Source organism: Typopeltis vanoorti, chromosome 13 (genome assembly GCF_054136105.1).
Source record: "Typopeltis vanoorti isolate ZY-2024b chromosome 13, IOZ_Tvanoo_1.0, whole genome shotgun sequence".
In the NCBI taxonomy this organism is placed as follows: domain Eukaryota; kingdom Metazoa; phylum Arthropoda; class Arachnida; order Uropygi; family Thelyphonidae; genus Typopeltis; species Typopeltis vanoorti.
In genome coordinates, this window is record NC_143561.1 from 68,252,133 (window position 1) to 68,277,249 (window position 25,117).

The 25,117-nt window shown below is 35.2% G+C and overlaps 1 protein-coding gene and 1 long non-coding RNA gene across 2 annotated transcripts in view; one reads left to right on the top strand and one right to left on the bottom strand.

Moving 5' to 3' along the window:
- LOC150100250 (uncharacterized) overlaps window positions 1-25,117 on the top strand; it is an 87,380-nt gene that overhangs the window by 28,953 nt on the left and 33,310 nt on the right. The gene's annotated exons all lie outside the window — the stretch shown is intronic.
- On the bottom strand, window positions 6,412-23,174 carry LOC150100254 (uncharacterized). Its single transcript, XM_090403226.1, has 6 exons — window positions 23,098-23,174; window positions 18,164-18,228; window positions 17,052-17,156; window positions 12,595-12,621; window positions 10,590-10,669; window positions 6,412-6,571 (listed from the first exon to the last, which is right to left on the bottom strand). The coding sequence occupies exons 1-5, from the start codon at window positions 23,168-23,170 to the stop codon at window positions 10,601-10,603; spliced, it is 339 nt and encodes a 112-aa protein (XP_090259352.1). The 5' UTR covers window positions 23,171-23,174; the 3' UTR covers window positions 6,412-6,571; window positions 10,590-10,600.

A 25,117-nucleotide genomic window follows, 5' to 3' on the forward strand; every position in this document is an offset into this window, starting at 1 on the left:
GTGTTCGTCTTAAGAATATCTCGTAATGCATGGTTGTAAAACAAATTACGCTTGATAACAAACTGCGATAGGTATCCTGGCGAATCATAAACTCTGCTATCTCATTTTGGTACGCTAGCCGTGCTATAACACGCCGTAGTGATTTCGGAATTTTTGATTTATGACAGCTGAAAATTATCATATAACAAGGTTAGCTTCATGTACTGTTTTGAAAATGCTGGTTGCTATGTAGATACTCATTACTAATTAAGAATTCAGTGTGCATTTGAGCGCTCATTGAAAGAACGGAATTATGATGTAGCACAAATGTATCGTAACTAGGTACTCTCTCTCTCTCTCTTTCTCTCTCTGTATTGTACAACTGATAGTTGTCGGTGCATATTCTGAATATATTACACAATAGATATTATGCAATCAATATTTATTTATTTTGTAGCTTAGACTTTACACGTTTTTTTATTGAACTGTCTGTTTGTTTAGTTTAGCGTTGCAATTACACTTGATTATACATGGGACACCATTACTAATCTCCACATCAAAAGCGAATTAAATCCTCTAATGGTCGGAGTAGGGAGAGCTTCTTTAGCCCTCACTAACTTATATAAATTGGTAGGCAGTCTACGTCCTTAGCTATTAACGATGCCTGAGTCCATGGTTCCGGATGATTTTGCAAACACTGGCGTCAGTCAGGAACGCAGCTGCAGAAAAGATTTGTCATTTCTGTACTTATACTACATGTAATTATATTGCAGAAATTATGCGATCAACTCCTCTGTTCACAAACCTCAGTACTTGACAGACGCCATTCTTCTACGTAGATTTCCACTAAATGTTGATAAACAGACAGGCATTTTCCTTTCCTGTACTTTCAGCGTTCCTCTTGAAACTAGACGTGTTAGTCTCACCCTTCCTGTAGCGTTCTGTGTGAATTGAGATCGAGACTCCGTACTGGCTAGTCTAACCTTTGTACTTCCATTAGCTCTCGTGCGACTTTTTATTTATATGCGAACCTCACTCACGAGTGAGATTCGCATATAAATAAAATGAATAAAAATAAATAAATAAAATAAAATCGATGAAATTCATCTACCACCTAATGATATTCAGAAATCAACTTACTTAAGATTGGAAACTCACAGCCTATTCGAGAGAACAGAGATGCTATCCACTAGGCCAGCAAAACAAACTGGAAAATCTTTCCTCCTACCTTTCTGCTGCTACTATACCAACTAGAAAACTAATCTCAAAACTTTAGTTGCTGTAATTCGTATTGCTCGATTGCAACAATACTAGTACTAAAACAACGTGACCCAGATGGATTGCTTCTAATACATAACATCTCTAATACTCTTATATACACACACCAATTAAAATGTTTTGTAGTGCGTATACATAGTGAAACGTCAGTTAAAGATATCATAATAACATGTTCGACTACATATTCTTATTCTGTTATTCTTGCATGGTCCATGAAAGGTCGAGATGTGGAGACCTGAGAGGAGGGGAATCCATGAAGTAAAGCCATGATCGTGTTCCCATGTTCTTGTAACCATTTCTGGACAAAATAAACTCTTTAACATGACTCGTCCTGTTGAAAGTGTTCAGCAGGTCGAACATGAAGGGGGGGGGGTGTATGATTGGTCGCAGAGACCACACCCTTCATCCTACCTCCACGATCATATCAAGGGAGCTAAGGGGTGGTAGGATATCTTGCTCTTGACCACTGCTCTACTGCTGCATGATACAATAGGAACGTAACTCATCACTCAATACGAGCTTTCTCCAGGTCTCTGTTGTCCAGTGCTAATATTCCTTTGTTCATGTTAGTCGTAACTTCCTGCGTTTGTCGGAGAGTTATTTGACCAATTGTAGTACAACTATTCGATTTGATATTATCGATCATTCGATGCCGCTCTCTCTCTCTCTCTCTCTCTCTCTCTCTGATCAGCCGTTTCCAGCGACATGTCCGATAGTAACTTGATGTTTTATGTTTATCACCTCAAGACGGTGATCTATGTTGCCATTCTATCAGAACAACAGTTTTCAAGGTACCCTTACTGCCTCCCATTGTCATCACTCCCCGTTTGGTATTATTGGCATCATGAACATTGCCCATATCGCACACACTCGAACGTGCTTTCTCTGGAAGCAGTATACCACCTATTTTATAGCTGGCACCTACGATGTACCCCTTAGCAGCATATGGGATATATCTTTATATTTTGGTCACTGAGTGTATCTCTTATTAACCTATGCTGTTCTTATACTTGCCTTAACTCATTGAATATGCTGTACAGATCACCCTGTAATGAAATGTCATTAGTCAAGGTAAAGGGAAAGCTACCGATGTGGGGAGGGAGAAATGAAGACCGAATGTAGGAATGGAAAGAGGACACAACCTAAAAAAAAAATTGCATTCGACTGTTGTATAGCATGCATGCATGCATCTATTAGTACATAACTTGTTTGGTTTTCTACGTGTGCTACTTACGACACATTCTTCGATATCTAAATATTACCCAATTCTTATCAGTTGTCCTTGGTTGTAGTGTTTAAAAGTCTGTAGACGAAACTCGATTTTGTTGTTTCGGTTTTATTCATTTTACAGAGATATGAAATGTTGCAATACTGAATGTAGCAGTTTGTTCTTTTAATGTTCCGTCCTGAACACACGAAGTAGCATTTTGCTTTTGTTATTGAAATCCTAAATTTATTAGACGTGATTCATAATCATTTTTCCAAGTTAAAACGGTTTTACTTACCGTTTAACACTTCATAGTTAGACAGCTTTTACTTTCGTCGGCACCCTATGAACTCATCATCCCATACAACTGTGCATACAGTTTACCTTGAAATGAATACTCTCTCTCTTTCTAAGCGCCATTCTCGGCAATAAGCGGAATTTGAACGGTAAGTGTAGGTCAAATGTCCTCACGGCATTCTAATAATGTGACTCAATTCAGGCTTATTCTGGAGCCGTTTCTTCGAATTACCGCATCTATCTTCTGAAGACGTAGTTTAGAAATCATTGGTCCACAAAAGAAGCTGAATAATTAATTTCGAACTTATATTAACAAAATGAAATAATATTTCATAAAACATTTCGTATTTTAGTAATCTGAATTCATTTTATTTAGTATTATCTTTTCCCCATAGGGTACTTCCAAGCTTCCAGTAATTTTGAGTAGCTGATTGCATACTGGAAGAATAAAATTGTTTGCTGTTTAAAGATTTTAACAAACAGTGAATGCATGATGGTACATATAACCATAGCCTCTTGGTTAGAAAGCGAAGACGAAAGAGAGATAGTAATTTTTTTTTTAATTGTTAAGTTGTTAAACAGTTATTTTAAGCATAATTTTGCAATGTTTAACTTTATTTCAGACACACAGATATCGAAATCGTGAGTATTTTGTAAACTGCTTTGAATGTCGAAAAAAACAAACAGAGAACCAAAATGGGCCACTGATCAGTTTCAAATATACAATAACTGGTTTTTATTTTTTAAAGTGTTATGCACTATGCTGCAAACACTTGGGTGTTTCATAAACCTTTTAGCGGCGATTATAGCTGCAGCTTTCTCGGTGAACTATCAACTAAATGACGATAAATAGACACAGGTATGTTGGACCATTCCGCCAGCAAAACATCAGTCAGATCATGTTGCGAAAGTCACCTCCGTAGCGCAGTCGTGAGGACATCGCGGCATTTGCCTTTCAACTGGTATATTCGTTTCAATCTCGTTTAGGACGTGTGCAAGAATCTTTCTAAAGGCTTTTTCAGTTAAAGTTAGCGTGTCTCATACGGCGATGGCAAGAATTTTCTCACAGAAACCGGAGATTTCTCATTCTACAAAAACATGCCAACTGGCCGGAGAACATCCGATCAACAGACAGAATATTGGTCTCTCTCTCTCTCTCTCTCTTCATTTGGAAAGACTAACCTCTGCATTCTCATCTCCTCAAAGTGTGTTATCATCAGATGAAGCGTTTCCATAAAAAGCCATAATGCAGGTATCCGGAAACTCGTCCGGACGAGAACATTCTCATACAGAAACTAGCCGTTCGATTTGAAGAATGTATTATTGTGATCCGTTTCTCTGCAGTTTTCAAACAATTTGCTGTTCTGTCATTCATACCCAATCACCGTTTGAGGTAACGTTTGGCTTGTAAGCAGTAACCCGACAAACCAAAAATATGCAGTTCCGAATATAATGATCTGTCACTGATGCACAGCGTGAGGAATGCACAACCATTTCAGCACCTTCCTATCCATTTCTTTTGGTGTATGTTTTCTACCTGAGTGTTTCTTTTCACATCACTTTTTTATTACGTGAATCACAGTTAATCTGGGGCGCTCTAATTATACTGCAGTTGTACAATCCGATGGATGACAGCTAATATAGCAGCATAGGGTTAACGCCTAAGATGGGGATGCCTGTACCATTTTTTGTAAACACGAGAGGCTAACACTAGCTTTTCTAGAATAGCCTTTTACGAACATTGGAACTTTTTTTTTTAAATCTTTTCTGCGAAAGCTTTTCTAAATTTTAAAAAGTTTATAAGTTTTCTTTTCAATTTAAATTCCTCTAACACATTTAAAAGCAACAATTTTGACGTATTTATTTGCAAATAGAAAAATAAATATAAAATGCTGAACATGTGACACAAGACATTTCCTATTTGTGCTTTTCCTCAAAGGTTCGGTTTAATAACCAAGAGTCAATGATGGTGATAAGCTGTGATCCCGACAAAATTGGGATTATTCAATCACTTAATTTTTGAGACCATTCTTACTACATTGCAGTCGACTCATTTTGTTTACTAGCGTTCTTGCAGAAACTCCGTGCCAAAAAAAAAAAACAAAAACAAAAAGATCTGAAAATATTCATTGTTAAAAAAAATGTATAATTTATGTTTTCATGTTTTTCATGTGATTCTGAACTACGAAATGTTGTAAACCTATAGTATATTACTACTGTGGGCTGACTAAAGTTTTTTTATATAATTTTTTAAAAATATTTTTTGTATTTTACGTATTGTTTGGGAACGAAGCCATCTACTCAGCCACCTAGGCTGGCTGTGTGGGAATGTTTGGAAGAAGGGACATGAACTGGCCCTTCTTCCAAGAAGATTGTATCTAGAATGAATCACCTAAATGTATTATGTATTCATTTGCAGAAGGTGAGTTAGCCGGCCTCCTACGAAGGTGGTAGGATTTTTAGTCTGGCAACCAGACAAACCGACCATTAGAATACACACAATTTAAGTGTGTTTTCTAATGATATAAGTATTGATTTATATCTAATGATATAAACCTCTTCTTTGTCTCGTACAGACAAAGAATTATAGGCATAGGGCTAACCACCCTTATCCTGGAATTATGATTGACGAAATCCAAGGATATTTGAAAGGTCGTGGGCGCTTAAGTACCTGTTAGAACCACTGCTGGTGATGATGATTCATTTGCAGACAGATGGTAGTTTTCTAAATATGTTCGTAAAATTAGTAGTCACACGTGGAAACTACAAAAACTTCCAAGTATTTGTGAAATAATAGCTACCTGAATATTTCCAGCTGCAATCTTTGAGATGAGATTCGTTAAGAGATCGGCAAACTTCCTGCCTTGAAATAATTCACGGGGAGCAGAGCAGTTCTGGCTTCATCGCAGACAGATTACTTTTTTATATCAAAACGAGAAAAGGTGGATTTATAAATGTTATTTTAATGATGTTAATAATATTATAATCCGAGATACTTATAGATCCTTAAGCCCCACGATCTGCCAACTTTGGCTTCTTAACTGTAATTTTCAAATAAGGTGGTTAGTCTTATACCTAAATATCTTAGTCGAGATATGAGAAACATGACTTTCCGGGAGGGAAAAGCCCTGCCACTCCTTTGAGACCGGCTAACTCATCCACATTTGATAAAGGGTCTGCGCGTCAAAGACAGTATGAGAACCTAGGTGTTGCCACCCCAAAGGCTTTCGTCGAAACCAGCTGAGCTATGGTGGGAATGGTGGTGGTGGGGGGGGGATCCTTAATATATAGTCATTTTCAATAGATAAAAACCCATGTATTCATTTGGTCCTATAGCACAGAGAATGTGACTCTTTGCGTGTCGTCACATCAGATGGAGCATAGCTACGTATAATGTCCAATCCCATTTGAGACGTAAGTCTTTTATTCGCTGGACGTTCTTGCGACTACACTACAAAATCCTGGAAGAGGAGTGGAGGCAACAGACTTTCCCCCACTCTCACAAATGAAACACCTGTCTCTGATTTGCAGTCACAGTTAGGTAAACATCATCATTCTGTGATAAAATAATGTCTGCTGTGTTTACGGATATAGTGAAAAAACCTTGTATAGATGAAATTTTGTGTTTATTCAATATTCGTAACGCTACCTTACTCAGACGATTTTTTTTTTTTTTATTAACACAAATCGCGTATACATTTTCGTACTTCGCGCATATTGCAAACATGTACAGATTAATGAGAGTTGTTTTCTGCTGAAGTCGATTGCTGTCCTCTTACAGAAGTCTATATGTATACTGCTCCCATACAACTAGAAAAAACAAAAAAAAAGGCATTTCAATAGATTGCATAAGATTAGATATAATGGCATTGATTGACTTTGCCAAAAGAAAAGCATTCTCGGAAAAAAATAAACCTTCAGTAATGCGAAAATAATTATACAATAGATGAAAAACAGCATGCCACTTTTACCAAATTGTAATGTTTTCTACTTGGTCTCTCAAGAAAGACCAAGTGGGCGATTTAAATATCGGTAATATTGACTGGGGAAACGGCAAACAGAATATGTAATAATTTTTCAAAGTTCATGCGAGATAGTATTTGCGAGCAACGTGGACGCGAATTCTAGCGGATTCATGTACTTGTTGCTTTACAATAGGTAGTGGAGTCTTGTATTTAATATTAACATCACTGGAACTAAGAATTGGTTCTATACTACCAACTGGGCGGCAGTGACTATTTAACAGGCAAAGGATATAAAATTAAGTGGAGTGGTTGTGATAAGGAAGCAGCAAGTTTAGACTAATTTTGGGAATACAGTGAGAAATAAGAATGCATAAATTGGGAGTTGGCATTTAATGGAATGAATATTAATAGTAAAGGGGAAATTTTAAGGATATATTTCATAATTTGATGTGTATTCAAGAAGTAGTTTAAGAACAAGACCGTGTTGGTTGAATACATCAATATGTTTAAGGGAAAACCGCCATAAAAAAAAAAAACTTTCCAAAGAATTTCGCTTTGCAAAATATGATAAAATAACAAATAGTTTTTATTAACGAAATCATTAATTAAATATTGTAAAGTTGAATACGAGCCATGAAGGCCAGTTCTAGGATTTTTTATAGATTTTTTTTTAAAGTCGCTGCTAAGAGCAGAGGAATTTCATAATTACTTCTCTAGCACGTAGAAGAGTGCGATTGTAGAACAAAATGCAAATTGAGAAGGTAAATATACTTATAGATCTAATACTGGATGAGGAACTTGCTGAGATTTTAAAATATCTGGCAACCGACAGGCTTGAAATAGAGATGATATATCACCCTTAGAAGTAAATAAATGTATATCGAAGAAGCTCATTGTATAAAATGGAGAAATATAGATCAGTTAGTCATCTAGAAGTGATTGAAATATTAATGTAAAAAATTAATTAATTGGAACTGTATGTAAGTATTGATACATTCTTTTGACAGACATCGCTCACCGAGAAGCGACCCCATGTTTTCGTTCGGTTGGTCGATCTTAACAGCTAACTTTTTATTTTATTTTATTTTTATGAAGAGGTTACGACAGTGATGTATTGGGACAGTAGCTGTGATATTTCGACAAAGTATTTGATAGCGTTCCACATATGAGGAGCTGATAAAGATGCGCCGTCTGGGTTTCAATGATTATTTGTTTTTAGTAAAATTAGGTCGAGTAGTAACTTGCCTGACCTCAAGTCTTTTCAGAATGTTCATAAAAGACTGGAAGAATGGACAGGGAAGTGAAGGCTGAAATTCAATTTGGAGAAATTAGAAGGTGGTCTGAAAAGTTCTCGGTCTAACAATGAAAAAAAAAAAAAAACGAATTTATAATTTTAAAATGATTTTTCTTTTCAACATAATCTCCCTTAAGACTAGTACATTTATTCCAGTGATGCTCCAGCGCCATTATCCCGTCCCTGTAGTGGTTCTTAGTAAGATCTGGAAAATACCTTTCTACAGCTGCAATCACCTCTTGATTCGAAGAAAAACGCTGACCAGCGAGGAAAAGTTTTAGTTTTGGGAAGAGATAGAAGTCAGAGGGAGACAAATCTGGGGAATAGGGTGGATGTTCCAACAATTCATAGTGCAGATCCCTTAATTTTCTCATTGCGAAAACACCTTTGTGGACAGGTGCATTGTCCTGATGAAAGATGCTTTTTTCTTCTGCAAACCGGGTCTTTTCTCACGAATTTTTTCGTCTAGTCTGGTTAAAAGTTCGGAATAATATTTCCCGGTTATAGTTTTTACCCATTTCAAGATAATTAATAAATAAAATGCCTTTAGCATCCCAAAACACCGATGCCATGACCTTTCCTGATGATGGACCGACTTTGTCTTCTTTGGCGCTAAACAACCGGCTTCTGTCCACTGTTTTGACTGCTGTTTGAAATCTGGAGTGTAATGGTGAATCCAAGTCTCATTCATAGTAATAAATCGGCGCACAAAATCAGTTTTATTATTGTTAAGACGCTCCAAGCACTGTTCAGAGATTTTCATGCGAGTGCGTTTCATCTGCTGTGAGCAAGCGTGGCACCCATCTTGCACAAAGCTTTTTCATTTGCAATTCTTCATGCAAAATATATCCCACATATTCTTTTGAAATAGTCATCCAATACCATACCTTGCACTCGATCAATGATTTCTGGTGGTGTTACACTTTTTGGACGTCCTTCACGTGAATCATCTTCAAGGCTGGTACGGCCACGTTTAAACTCGGCAGCCCATTTCTTAATTGTTGAAAACGAAGGAAAAGAGTGCCCATAAACTTTTATGAACTTCGAATGAATTTCTTTTGGCATTAAACCTTCTTTTACAAAGAATTTTATAACCGCACGATACTGAATTTTATCCATTTCAAGGGATACAGACACCTTTGTTTCAGACAGCTGTATAAAACAAACTACTTGATAGAATGACTTGCAATTTCACATAGATGCTTATGACAGATATACCAACTTAGAAAAAAAAAATCGTGCCGATAGTGTTGCCATCTATGGTCGAGGCCGAGAACTTTTCAGACCACCTTCCTACAAATACATTTGATTTCGAAATAAAGTAGGATTAGATGGATATCAATTGAGTGACATGGGTCTGGAAGGAGTCACTGAATATAAGGATTTAGGTACTGTACGCCCACAGATACGAGATACTTCGACACTTCTGCGCATGTCAAAAGAAGGAGAATCCTTTCCGATATTAGGGTAATCAATGCGTTTCGTGGGATGAATGTTTATTATTATACGTCGAAAAATTAGCTTGTCTTTTACGAAAATTGTAGTTCTAGTGGTAACTATTTTGTTTGTACAACAGTTTGAAAATTTACGTATAAAGCACGTGATTTCGCGGGTTGGTAACCAATTCGTACAAACTTTATTTCTTTCTCCCCTTCAGCATGAATCGACTATTCTTGCTGAAGCTCGGTTCTACGAAGTGTGGGCGTACAGTTTTGTGTTGGACAATTCAGGTATTAAGTTGAAGAATACCTTAGTAAGGCACAAAGGATTGCTTTTGTAAAAAAAGAACCTTCACCCACAGGAACAAGGAAGTTATGATATCTTTCTACAAATCGTTAATCTGACCCCAATCCTGAATTATGGCTCTCAGCTTTGACCACTCGGATTTTTAATGGACGCTAAAATAATCGAAGATATGCAGAGGAGGTTCACTAAGTGTGATGAAGTATTAAATAAGATTTATGAGAAGGCTCGGTTGAATTAACGAAATTTGATAATATGCAAAGAAAAAAAACGTTAAGATGAGAATGCAAGAGAGATACGAAATATGACCGTGTGAGATTGTTGCTATATTGGTAACAAGTATATTGACTCAAGTGTTAGTTTCTGTCCGGTGGCACCGGTTTCCTTCCCTCAAAACACGAAATGGTCTAGAATATTTTTTTTTTTTAAATAATTAAAGTTATACCATAGCCAACCTCGATGGCTTTAGGTTTTCTAGTAGAAGGCTGCAATAATAATTATTATTTCAGCTATAATAATTATTCAGATATATAAATATTATAAAAATAATAATAATCATTTTTTTATTATTAGAAAAGTGTTAATAAAATGCTTCATTTTTTTTTTTTTTTCGAAATGTAAAATTAAGCATTTTAATAGACCTTGGAGACAAATTGTTGGGAATGAATATTGTGCAGACTTGATTTCATATGAATAACAATTCATTCACGGCAGTTAGTCAGGTTTGCTATTTAAATAGTAAATTGTGCTCATTTATTATTTATCAAAGAAAAAGAAAAGCAGAACATTAAAAGATTTGGGACTGATGTAAGTATTCGTTACAAACCTAGAAATGATTCAAAGCGGCACAAAACCACTCTCTTCATGGCACTTCGTCACCTCTTCATCACCAATCAGCATTATCTCCTTTAAAATCAAAATAAAACATTCTATTAGATAATACGCTGCGGTTTTAACTTAACATTTCTCAGTTAAAAAACAATATGTACCAATCATTAAATAGTCAATAAATAATACTAAAATATCATTAGAAGTATATCGATACCAAGCGAAATTGAACTCTATTTTATTTAACTCAACTTTGTCCTGAAATATATTTTGAGAAATATGGCGACTATTATATTTTCAGTATAACCTTGTGGCCGTGTTATAAAGAATACTTATACAATGAATCTCAAGGAAGGGCGTTCCTTATTGCAAAACAGACGCATCCGCCAAAGAACACACGCAATTTACGAACATGATTAAATTGGCCTCATAACCTTAGTTCCTTATGCCGTCCAAATCCGGCAACCGCATTGCGCTGTTTACCATCTTATTCTAATAAGCCTTTGCATGACAAGTCAGTTTGCTTAATTCCCCTTGACTACTAATTGATATATGTACTCCGATAACTTAAATCATCACTTTTGTTTAAGTAATCATATTTAAAGTCTGTTTCTTCTTTCTGCTTGTGTTCACTGACCTCTGTTTTTATTTTCATACTTTTCAACTTTTTTTTTCTTTCAAAACATGCATCAAAACTGATGAATGATGCATGTTTTGAAAGAAAACATGCATAAGATTTGTGAGATTTGTCTGGTACATATACTAACGTGATTCCGTTTAATAACGTTTGGTACTTAGAATCCTCTCTAAACTTTATCAAGGGATGCCAACTTTGGTAAACTGGAAAACATTTTTATTGGAAAAAAATAGGCCAAAGGATTAGAAAGATTGAATGTAGTCTAATGAGGTTTAATATAGAATCTTTTGTTACAATTTGTTCATCTCAGTTGTGATTAAAATTGGACCATTTTGATGGTTAAATTAGACAAACGATTCAAAATGATAAAGAAAAAAAAAGTTACACTGAGTGACCAGTTTATTGGGCTACTTAATGGCGAGTTGCAATCGCCTCTCCTCAACTCTTAGAAAAATTTCTACTTCTCGGACAAGGTTTCTAAGGGTTAAACTACAGCGGATCCTGTCACGCTTGTTCTGTTCATTCCGTAGGTGTTCCATGGAGTTCAGATTTGGTGTTGAAAGAGCAATGGAGAGAGCTTGGACCTCGACTCAATGCGTTATAAACTAAATTATAATTTTTAGTTATAAGGAAAAAATCCTCTAACACCTTTTATTCCCCTATAAGGAGTAGGCAAAGCCGTTTTAGTCCTAACTAACTTTTGGAGATTGAATGGGGCAGTTTAGTCTCCACCAGTAGCCAATCCGATAGCTGGTCCAAGACGATCACTAATTATACACGGTACCAGTGAAGAGATGCGGTTGACAAGTGCCACCATCTCGTGGTCTCTAATCCTAACACTATGTGTTAAAATAGTGTGGGTTTTACGGTCGATTGACTTTACAGGAAGAAAAATCCGAGTTTCCGGGAGGGAAAAAAAACTCACATGCCCGTGCCAGAGATCGACCAACTTGGGAACCGATCGAAAAAAAAAGGCTTAGTGAAAGTTCTTCTAGTCGGTGACTAGAATTGAGCTTACGACGCTCTTTCTTCGGGGGATCTAGTCCTGCGGACGGCAGGCAGGAAAGCGCGCGCGCACACACACTCACTCACATACATACATACACACCACTTCCACGCTACACAGGCGCTTTTAGTTATAAGTAAGCGGATTTAATTAAAAATTCGAAAACAAAAAGGTCATACATTACATTAATCATAATGTAGATTATAAAGTCGATTAATCATTCACAAAGCCTAACAGTATCCTCTTTCAGTACAAGACAGAGTACTGTCTTGCATTGTATATTTCTTATTCTAATTTAATTCCAATCTAATTTACAATAATGAAATTCTTGAATGGTCATTGAAGTCAATATCAACTTACCCGGTGATGATCCGTACATGCACTCATCTGAAATAAATAAAAAAAATAAATAAATAAAAATAAAAATCTGAATACAACAGTGCTATTGAAAAAAAAATGGAAGAAAGAAATACAATCTCACATAAGCGAATATAACTCATGTGAGATTGTTTAACATTGTGAAATATATTTAAATAGCACAATAGTGTTGGGGTTTATGCTTTAATTTTCTCTTGTTATGAATTCTTGTTATGAGATACGAATTATCTGCCACGGGTTTCTGAATCTCAGAGAAATTGTCAAATTGTTGGGATAGTTCGAAAAATAAAATAATAAAAGAAAAGTGGTGTAAGGAATGAAAACAATTGCATTAAAATAACTATAAACAGTTGATAGACATACGGAATATTATCAAGTCCTAATTTCATAACTGAGTATATAGAAACTTAAAGAATATTTCGAAAAAAAGACGAAAGGACTTATTTTAAAAGTTGGCGGATTGCTTTCTCAGACGGCTTATGAAGAAAACAATGATTCTGATTGTAGTGCTAATCTGAATCACTGCTTTTCTTACCTTGGCTTGCACTACTTAAAAGAATACTGGCTGTTGGACAGAGCTCGTGTTCTTTTGAATGACTTGACAGACAGTTGTTTCGAACCGTTGGTTCTCATCAAAGCTGTCAGACCAGTGAAATCTGACCAATGTATTAATTAAAGACGAATAATGGCTTTTGGACAGAGCTCGTGTGTTTTCAGCAGCACAAGCCAAGGCAACGCCGATGCTGAGGATCTATTCTCTTTTTTTTTTTTTTTGAAACTTTCTTTTTAAGTTTTTATACATTCGGCTGTGAAATGAGAAGGATTTATAATATCCCATATTTCTATTAATTTATAATCGCTAAAATGACCTTTTAGGCTCCTATAATTATGAATATTTATTTTCTGCTAACTCGTCTAGATGGCAGCACTTCACATTTAAACCAGCAAAGAAGAATCTCTCCCATGAGCTGGTCATTATTAAATAAAGAAATCTACTAATGTCTTTTATTCCCAAAAGGAGTGGGTGGACCTCATTTAGACCTAAATCACTTTTGGAAATCGATAGGTAGCCAGTCTTATCGTATTCGTCGATGGCAGTCAAGTTTAAAGTTACTAACCATTTCAAGTTTATTGGACACTATGGGGAAGAGTAAAGCTGATAACTTGTATCATCATGTATACTTAACCTGACAACTATATTATTGTCTGAAATTGCTTATGTCAATTTCTTTATGTTTCGGATGAAAGATCGTGTTATCAGGAGAATAAAGCCTTATATGCCTATTGCAAAGATTAGCTAACTGGGGAGATTGAAAAGGACCTAAGAAAAGCTCCTTTAATAGGTGACTTGATGTATATCACGATCTTTCTCCTGTCGGTCTAGTTCTATGGGAGCAGCAGCGTTACCAGAGTTGCACAGCCCCCCCCCCTCCACAATCAGTCTTAATAGCCTCGAATCCAAACCCTTTCTGCACAGACTTAAACTATAGGAATTCAGTTTAAAAGCAAGCTGTTAAAGGAATTATAAATGAAGAAGTTATTTTAGTCCTTTTGTTAAGGACAGTTATATCTCGATGAAAACAAAACCGAATTCTTCCCACTGTATATTCAAAGCAAGAATTGATAATCTTTTCCCATCGTGATCAGCATCTCCACATAGTGCTCTCTCGAAGGTGATGCAGCATATGCTTTTCGGTGAGAAAGACAAGGATTAAAATTCTGTTTAACTCAGAAAACCTTCACAAGGGCTTTTGACATGAATATGGATTACAAACGGAGTGCAAAAGGTTCCCCGTCTCAACGGAAATTAGTGTTTTTATCCCGCAAAACAGCAGACCAGTGGAGAATACACAAAACACTATCTGATCAAAAATATCCAGATGAATATTCATCCACCGCAATATGAAAGGCATTTAATATGAGATTGGTCCATCCTTTGCTGTTATAATAGCCTTCAGTCTTTTGGGAAGGTTTCACACTAGATTTAGTATATGTTGTGGTAATTCCCCTTCCATTCTTCCAGAACAGCATTAATGAAGTCGATCACTAATGTCGGGCCGTTCGGCCTGGTTAGCAATCAGCGTTCCAATTCATCCCACAGTTGTTCTTTGGGATTGAGATCAGGGCTCAGTGCAGGCCATTCAAGTTCTTCCGCATCCATCTTGTCAAACCATTCTTGCGCAGACGTCGCTTTGTGGAAGGAGGCATTGTGTGTGTGTGTGTGGATGCAACAAAGGAACCTTCACCGTACATTGATTAGGTTTGAATGGCCTGACAGACAGCTGTTTCCAACCGCTGGTTCTCATCAAAGCTGTCAGGCCAGTGAAACCTAACCAATGTATTAATAAAAGACGAGTATTGGCTCTTGGACAGAGCCAATGTTATCATAAAGTTTGAATCATAGAATTGTCTAGGATGTCATTATAAGCTGCATCGTTAAGAATCCCCGTCACTGAAACTAGGTGGGGAACCCAGTCCGAGTCATGAAAAACAGCCTCAGACCATGATTCCTCCTCCATTAAACATCACAATTGGCACAACACATTCAGGCAAGTAATGTTCTCCTGACATCCACGAAATCCAGACTCGTATGTCGGACTGTCAGATGGTGAGGCGTCATTCATCACCCCCCACAGAACTTGTTTCCACTGCTCCAGAGTCCAATAACAGCGATCTTTGAAAAATGAAAGTATCAGTTTCTTAATATATAAAAAATCTATCAAATACTGAAGGTCAGACCTTTCTTGTGACTTATTACTGATGGAGTTTGCAGATGTGTTATGGTTTCGTTCGTGCAATACCAGGAAGAATCCCATCGTACACTTAACTCTCAATCCCTAGCATATTCAACGTTTTGAGCCTGAAGCTGAAGAGACTTCGACCTCTTGAACCTCGGACTCAGAACGTTGTCCGGAGGGTAAATTATTTCCCCTTTAGAATTCTTCCTCCTTCTTGGCTTAGAATAGTTTGAGCTTTCCTCACTAGAAAAGGGTACCGCACAACCATTTCCAATTGCACTCCTATTGAAGATTATGAAAATGCTATTTCATTCTTCGAAAAGTAGGCCCTTTCGTTTCATATTTTATTCATTTACTTTTTTGTTTTAAGTTTACAAACATCTTACTTGTTTTAAGTGTTTCGTTTATTTATTTATTGTTTTCGCTATCATTTCTGCCCTTCTTTTCAACTTCTTCCTTTAATTATTAATTATATGAAGAGCCAAAGGCTTCAATTCGGCGACATGAACTTATTTAAGTTAAGGGATGTTACATCCCATATTGTTTCTTAACCGAATAAGAAACTCAAAGAGTTTCATGCCGAATATAGAAACTATATAAAGCTCGGCGAGTCCAAGCGTAAGCAAATACCTGGATAGTGCAACACATAACCCATTTGTTAATACAACACTGAGGCAACTCATAGCAAGGGTGGAGAAAGCTCCGATCACTGTTCTTGGTATTTACTCATAATGAAACTCAGCTCCTAGGAGCTGTATTACTGTTCTACATTATGAGAGAAGGTCACTACCCAGACCGGTTTCAACCTTTATTGAGGTCTCACCAGTTAGTAGGTAGACATAGTTAATACCAAGTTTGTAGCGAACAGAACTTACATACCCTACTATAAGAATTGCTAACAATTGAAGCCTTTGGCTCTTCATATAATTAGTAATTTATTAGGACACCTTCTTGGCAATTCTTATAGTAGGGTACGTAAGTTCTGTTGGCTACAAACTTGGTATTAACTATGTCTACCTACTAACTGGTGAGACCTCAATAAAGGTTGAAACCGGTCTGGGTAGTGACCTTCTATCACTCATAATGTAGAACAGTAATACAGCTCCTAGGAGCTGGGTTTTATTATGAGTAAATACCAAGAACGGTGATCGGAGCTTGCTCCACCCTTGCTATGAGTTGCCTCAGTGTTGCACTACCAAATGAGTTATGTGTTACACTATCCAGGTATTTGCTTACGCTTGGACTCGCCGAACTTTATATAGTTTCTATATTCGGTATGAAACTCTTTGAGTTTCTTATTCGACTATGAAACAATAATGCGATGTAATATCCCTTAATTTAAATCAAATTCTTCCTTTAAGGTTTTATTATTATTAGTTTTTAAATTTATTTTGCCTTTCTTCGTTTTCAAGCAGTGTTTTTTAATCCTTTATGTTAGAACGAAAGATTATTTACTTTTTTTTTAACTCTCGTTTTCTTCTTTTTAGCATATTTATGTGTGTGTGTGGGGGGGGGGGAGGATATCATTCTAATTATATTATGCCCAGATGTTAAAACCTACATAATTAAAATATGTTTATTCAGAAATGACTAAGAATATCGGATTAACATGTAAAGTGTACTTCTTAATATCTACTTATATCAGAGAATGCCTGTTCTGATTATGATTAAAGAAAATTAGCAATTATCTTTACTGCTTACCTGCTCTAATTTTTCGGGAACACACAGCTGTGCGATAGCTTCCACATCGGTAATTTCACTTCCTGCTGTTTCCGTTTTGCATTGCTCCCATATCTGCCATCCTCTCTGCAATTTATACGATAAGATTGTCAAGTTATATCATAATAGTAATTTAAATTTTTTTTATCTACCTTAACACTCCACATACGCCACGCAAATTAAATAATTAATGTCGATTAAAAAAAAAAAACATTCCACAGTATTGCTAATAACTATAACTGATTATTGCTACAAGAAACTGATCAGGCTAGGGATCTTGTGTTGTTAGTAGATAGGAAGTTGAAGTTCAAGGGCCATGTGGCTAAGATTGCGAATACAACACAGGGGATAATTACAATGCTTTAGGATAACGAATCTAAGGAATGCCATCTAAGACGAAGTTGTTGTCTCTACTACAAGGCCACCTGGACGATTATTGTGTGCTGATTTGGTTTCCGTGGTAAGGCAGATACGGCGGAGAGGATGCAATGGAAAGTGTTAAAGATATCGGAACTGTGGTAGATTATGAGGACATATTACTAGAGATACCACAAATTCTCAAGCAGGAGAAAGATGGGCGATATGATAGACCTACAAAGTTTTCAAAGAATCGCATACCCGATTCCAGTAGATGGAATTTTTCATTTTATGGAGGGTGGGACGAAGAAGAGAGGACATCTATGAAAGTTGAAAATGTAGTCAAGAAAGGGGGTGAGAGCTACATTTTTCTCTCATAAAATGGTACGTGATGGAAATTGATTGCTTTTGAAGGTAATGAATGCAGTGGGTTGATTAGTCCCTGTCTTACAGGGCGGTCTCCGGTAGTAGTAGTAGTAATAGCAAATTTATATTTCAAGAAATAAAATTTTCCCCTACTAATGAGGTAATTTTTTAATATAATAACGATTCCAAAATTGAAATCTTGAAGATTTCAAAAAAAAAAAAAATATTTTTCTATAATGATGGAAGGCTGCTCTTGTAAATGTATTATCCCATGCACGTTTTCTTGCAGGGGGTGGGAGATGGCGGGTGAAACACATTGTTTCTCTTTCTCAGTAATCATAAAAATCATTCAAAAATAACTAAATTTTTACCTCATTTATTAATTCTTTTCTTAAGCACTTCCAAAACGTCTCTTGTAAGGAAGATGGATACAGATCTGCAAAGATGCAAATATCTTATTAACTACATCTTTCTTATTTTATCTTTATGATCTTACATTTAGTACAGTGAGTGGATATATAAAATAATCGCATTTATCAGCAGCTCATAACTTTGACAGCGGAAATAGAATTTATTTCATCCATTTCGTTGTTCTTTTTGTGCTAAGCTAGCACGTAAGAAACAACGAAATGGATCAAATAAATACCTAAATTTTATCAACATAACATCACTAAAAGACAAATTTCAGATATGCTAACTTGTATTGGAAGAGTACAGCATTATATATATAAAAAAAAAATTAAAAGTATATATTAATAAAAATGTTGACTTTATTTTATTTTATTTATATATATATATATTTTTTTGTTTTTTATATTTTATTAATAATTAACAAGCGTTCCACATATACGAAAAAAAAAACATTCTAAAATATCTAATGAATAATGAACTTTAGATTTTATATATGAGGAGGTTTAGCTTCGAAAGTCGTCATTGGTAATTGTAACAAAAAGTAGTAGTGTCCAGCCAGCCTTTTTGCTGGCCTTAGGGAGGGACAGACTTCAACTTTGTCATACGTATCTAAAAATGATGGGGGAGAAAGAGGATTAAGATATCGTTTAATAAAAGTTTTGTTAAAAGATATTTTATTTATTAAAGTTTTATTTAGTAAATAAAGTTTTATTTACTACTTGCTGTTGTATTACAAATGGATGATAATATTTTTTAAACCGTCATTCTAAAGGCGATACTGCAGTTCGTAATAAACAATAAATGATTGTCTGATTTCCTGTTTTTAATTTTAATTTTTTTTTTAATTTTGATTTTAAATTTTATACATTTCCAGCAAACGTATGATGACAAGTGCGATAGAAATTAAAACCAAAGTAACAGTAACAAATATTTCATCTGACCGACATCAGAATTTTACACTTATATGCATTAAGCAATTACACGCAATAGAATAACTTTCTAACAATAAATAACAATAATAAAGAATAAAATAATAAAGTATAGAATAACTTTCAGCATGAGCGGTTTGGTATTGCAAAACATTAAAAGACGCTGACTTTATTCGGAAGCCTCTGTATTTACCTCTTGTTGTTGCTCTTAATAGTTTCCTTAGCCTGCTATTTATTCCAAATTGTTGATTCTCATTCAGGACTAAACAGAAATTCTCTGAGGACAAGTTCCCTAAATACCGTACTTCATGAACCGCACCTGAATACTTCATGGTATGGTTCGAAATGGCTGCAGGCCATGAGACTGTTCATCAAAAGTACCAATAAACAGCAAATAGTTACAGTCAATAGTTGCGATTGCGCTGTATATGATTCAGAAATGTTCGTTCCATGCCCTTAGACAGAATTTTCCGAATCATAACTCACGACTGACCGGGAATTACAGGAGGGGGGGTCTGTTTTAATCATTATTTTTTAATTAAAATTATAATACATTTTATACAATTTTTTTTCAAAAAAAAAATATTATTAATGATTAACTTCACCTGCTGATAGCACCGAGTTTTTATACAAAAAATATTAAATTGTTTTAAATCTATCAGTATTATAGATGAATGACTCGACCATCTACAGGGGTGTCTAATTAGTAAGAAATTTGGTGGTCCCTAGATGTTATTATTTAATATTCTAACTCCGCCGATAACGACGAAGCCCTTTAGTCTGAAAGAGTTAGCCGAGTTCAAATTCCATCTCCGATGGGAAATCTTCATAAGGTTTTTTTCTGATGAGGGAGAGTTATCCGTTCTCATACGGGAGTAGCACGGTTTCCCCCTTCTGGAAACAGGCAAATCAACCAGAAGAATACACGCAGTTGACATACAGACGGGAAGTATTCACATAATGTATAGTTATTTACTATATACCAGTGGAGGCCCGCACATAAGCACTACGACACTGCAGCCCCCCCCCCCCCCAAGGAAAAAATGAAAAAATTAAATTTTTTCATTTTTTCATTTTTTGCAATACAACATGTTAAAGGTTACAGCTTATGTTTTGACATTGATTGAGTAGTTAATAATTGGAATTGTTCTATTAACGCTTTAGATTACAAAACAAATGCACTGCGATCTAACGCCGATATTCGTTTGCTCTTGTCATTGCACGTTACATCATTAGATACACTGCCGTTTGGACAGTGTATCTAATGATGTAATTTATTTTTGCGCGCGTTATTTCTGTGAGATATGAAACGTTTATTACTGGTGCGTGTGCGTGGTGAACTATTTTTTGTAAATCTTATTTTATTTTGTTAAAATAACATATATTTATTTATTTATTATAGATACAAGGCTGAATTATGACGAGTGTCGCCGTTGAAAATATGAAAAGAATAATATTTTTTCAATTATCGTTACACGAAACAAATGCACTGCGATCTAACGCCGATATTCGTTTGCTGTCGTTGCACGTTACGTCATTAAATACACTGTATCTTATGCCTGCGCTCGTTATTTCTGTGAGATTATTATTATTATTATTATTATTATTATTATTATTATTATTATTATTATTCGTAACACCTCCAAGGAGTCCGAAGACTCATCGCGAGAGGATGCCTACAACTGTCTCAACCACTACACCGAACCTCTACTACGAATCATCTCCATCAACGCCATCCACTACCCATATGAAACGTTTACTATTTTTTTGAAAATCTTATTTTATTTTGTTAAATTAACATATCATTATTTATTTATTATGATACAAGGCTGAATTATGACGAGTGTCACTGTTGAAAATATGAAAAGAATTATTTTTCAATTATCGTTACACGAAACAAATGTTGCGATCTAACGCCGATATTCGTTTGCGCTTGTCATTGCTATTGATACGAAACGTTTATTATTGGTGTTTGTTCGTGGTGAGGATGAAATATTTTTAATAAAGCAATTTTTAATATGTAAATTTATTTATTAATAAATTCGTTACTGATTAGGGAAATTTTTTTTTTATTATTTTATTTTATATGCTGCATCCCTACTTTAAATTTTCACCGACCGCCGCTGCTATATACACACTTTTACGGGGGTGATCGTCTTCGTAAGAATTCGTCAATAGTTGAATACGGAGCAAGCGTTATGTCACGGAACAGGCTTGGGTGATGCGATGCCTTTGCAATGGGAGATGTGGGAATTTCTTTTTAATGGAAGATGTGTTGTATGGCGGGCCTGGTTGGCCGAGTGGATTGCTTATCCGCCCTCCAGCCAACAGGTTGTGGGTTTGAATTTTCATAGATGGGGTTCACATAAAATATATGTGAACGATGTAAAAGATGTCTGAAGTCATAATATTGTACTCAGCGATTTTCATCTGTTTGGACCACAGAAGGAGCCCTCGGCCGGAAAGTGATTTTCAATCTTTAATCACTATTAAAAACTTCACACGGATTTCTTATGTGGCAGGACTACTACACTGCAACACAGATTCTCATAAATATCTCTGAGACTTGGTCAAAAAATAAAAAATAAAATAAATAAAAAAAAACACACAAAAGCCCACTCCATGTTTTCCAATAACTTTTAAATGACATTTTATATAAAAAATCAACAAAGAACTAAAATTCCAAAGCCATTTTTTCCACTCGCCTAAAAGAAAATCTGGATTCTGGATGTCTCATATTTTTGACATCCTTTTCTTGGGCAGAAGAAGCGGTTCGAACGGACAGAGAATTGATGGGAGTCTCCGCATACGAGATGGATTCGTAGATGGATGACGGAACAGTTTTACTTTGAAAAAACCTGGATTTCGAATCTCGTTTGGTATTTCGAGGAACCTTTTTAAAGGTTTTTCATCTGACGATTTCAAGCATTAGTGCGAAGCGCCTATGGAGTTGGTCTGTTTCATGAGATGGTGGTGAAGGGATTTGTCATTACGCTAAATAGAAAAACCAGTCCGAGAACACAAGCAATTAACAGGCATAGCTCACTAACCATGTGGCCTGCATTGCTTCGGCCGCAATTCTAACCAGTATTAATAAGCCACACGCATAGTCTTCATTATAACGGTTGTCCTCAACGGTAAGGAATCCGAGCTTCAAAAATGTTTGGTTTCCAGAGAAATCACAGATTATTTACTGTTTGTTTTTAAGCAAATTAGTTGCTGCGTCTCCATATCTTCCCTGTATACTCGTAATCAAAGCATCAAGTGAATTAGACAGTATTATGTTGCATTGAAACAATGCATCTCGTGTACGTTGATTACTCCAGTAATTCACCCTATTTTTCGCTTTCATAGTTTATTCCGATTCTCATTTTGAATTCTATTAATGTATACTTCATACCCCATGGCATCGTAGGTGTAAATATGTTCCTTGAATTATTTCATTTATTTTAGTATTTTAATTCTCCTCATTTAATTCGAAATATTTTAAATTATTTTTCGCGCCTTCAAATGCTTTTTTCTAGTTTAAATACTAGTAATAATTTTTATGTTAAACCGCAAATTATAAATAAACACGAAAATAAATATAATAATTTAATATTAAAAAAAAAAGCTTCGAGCATCAGAGAAGAAATAAACGATTGCTAGCGTGCAAGCTAATTTGGATATTTATGTTTCGTATATTGTATTTCCTGACAGACGTGAAAGAAAAATGTTTAAAAATATCGAAGTGTAAGTTTCGTATAAATTGAATATCTTTCTCACGGCATTTTCTATAAGAATGAAATTTATAATTCACCCATAAAGGGTGGATGCACGAAATCCCTTTAGATTTCTTTATGTGATTACTTGTAATTCAACAAATTATAATAACAATAAGAAGAAGAAAGCAAATTCTGTTCCATTGAAAAATTATTCTTTAAAGGATCAATTATAAAGTGATCTCAGATGTAAGAACTACTTACCACAAACTTCTTTAAACGTAATAGCAGCTGCTATTGAAATAACACAAAACAACACACAGATTTTTAGGTTCATGTTGTCGATGACTACAAGTGCAGGGCAAATAATGACCAAGAGGACCTCGTCATTATATTTATACCAACTTAATTGGCGTGGTGCGTTGCTAAAGATTGCGCAATGAAGTAGTCCTTCCAGTTTTTTTTTTGTTTTTTTCACAATTCGTATCTTATCAGGAATAGAAAATAAAGATTAGCATTTTCAGCGAAATGTTTCTTCTGTAAGCGTTTATTGTGAAAACGGAAAGTTGGACCAAGAGCTTCTCCGAATCATTTGGACGCGACTCTTTCCTTTAAGATTTTTTATTTTTTTTTAATATAAAAGTTAATTGCATTTCTCCGATTCCTTCAGACGATCAGTAAAATTCCCTCCATAACATGCGTATGATGACCTAACTGCCGAAGAATACATTTAAAAATATTTCGATTAATTAATATAAAATGGAAATCATAAAATTAATTTTGAGTATCAGTGTAGGAATTATAAAATGGAAAATAGTTTCAGGAGACGTTCGACAAATACCAGCCTTTATTTCTTCACTCAATGTTCCTTTACTACTTGGCTATCTTCTGTTCTGGAAGAAGGAAATGCGTACAGATCGGGGAAAACCATTTTTCTAGGAATTGTCCTTCAGAAAATGCACGCGCACACACACACACACACACACACACACACACACACACACACACACACACACACACACACACACACACACACACACACACACACACACACACACACACACAAAAAAATAAAATAAACAACAAAAAAAAGTTCCTCACTTTCCAGGGCGTTATTTATTATGCTGTATTGAAACATATATTTGACTTTTATATGGATTAGAAATTCTAATTACTCAACACTTTTGAAATCATACTATACTTGGAATTGCCTTGTTCGAAAATCTCCAAGCAATAGAAGTTGCACAATTTTTTTTTATTTTTTTTTTTTTGTTTATAGATGTGAAATCGTTCTTACAAAAAGTTACAAATGAGTTTATCTTCTCTCTTCGATGAATAGAAATTGAAAAAATGAGCCGCTTTGTTTATCTGATGTAGTTTATAATATTAGGTTTTAAATACCTTAAGGTCCGGCCTTACAACATTTCGCTTTACGACGACCCGCTCATACACGATTTTCAGTTATCACCAATGTCCATTTATGCGACTCAGCATTCGCTCATCCGATGGTTTTAGCAACATGACAATGTCGTAAATCAACTGATGTTCAGTTTTTTTTTTTTTTTTTGAGTTGTGAGATTAAAAATCCAGTTTGTGGGACGCGGCATTCTATTGACCAGCAGCGCCAAATATAGACTAATTCGGACAATGACTTTAAAAAAAAGTGGAAAAAGTTCCTCATTTCGTAAACTAGAATCGAACGATTAAAACATGATATCAATGAAGAATAAATGAGGAAAGTATATTTAGCATGTCTACAAAATAAATCTAACAAAGAAAAGTATGACAGATATAAACGTTTAAGAAATGAAGCTAGCAATAAAATCTAAAAAAATAAAACAATTCTGCGAAACTATTCAAAACGACTTGAACGATCCACTTGCACGTTTAACGATACATGGAGCAAATATGGAGATTAATTAGAAACCAAAGAACTGAATTATGTGAAGATATCAATATACTCTGAATTGCAAAATAATTCTGAGAATGACATTTGCTAAATCTGTATGAGGATCGGGGGGGGCGGACTTATCTGAAAACTTAGAAATAGCATCCCAACGAATTGAAAATATTTTAAGAAAAATTATAAATATATAAATATATAAAAAATAAATAAATAAAAGCAGCTTGAATAGACGAAATACAGAATGACTTGTCAAAATCTGGAGGAAGAGAAATAATAGTTAACTACTAAAAAAATGTTCTCTAAAGAAACGATTACAGATGGATAACAGAAAATTTTACATTGCCAATTTTTTCTTTAAATGATCAAAATGCAAATAGT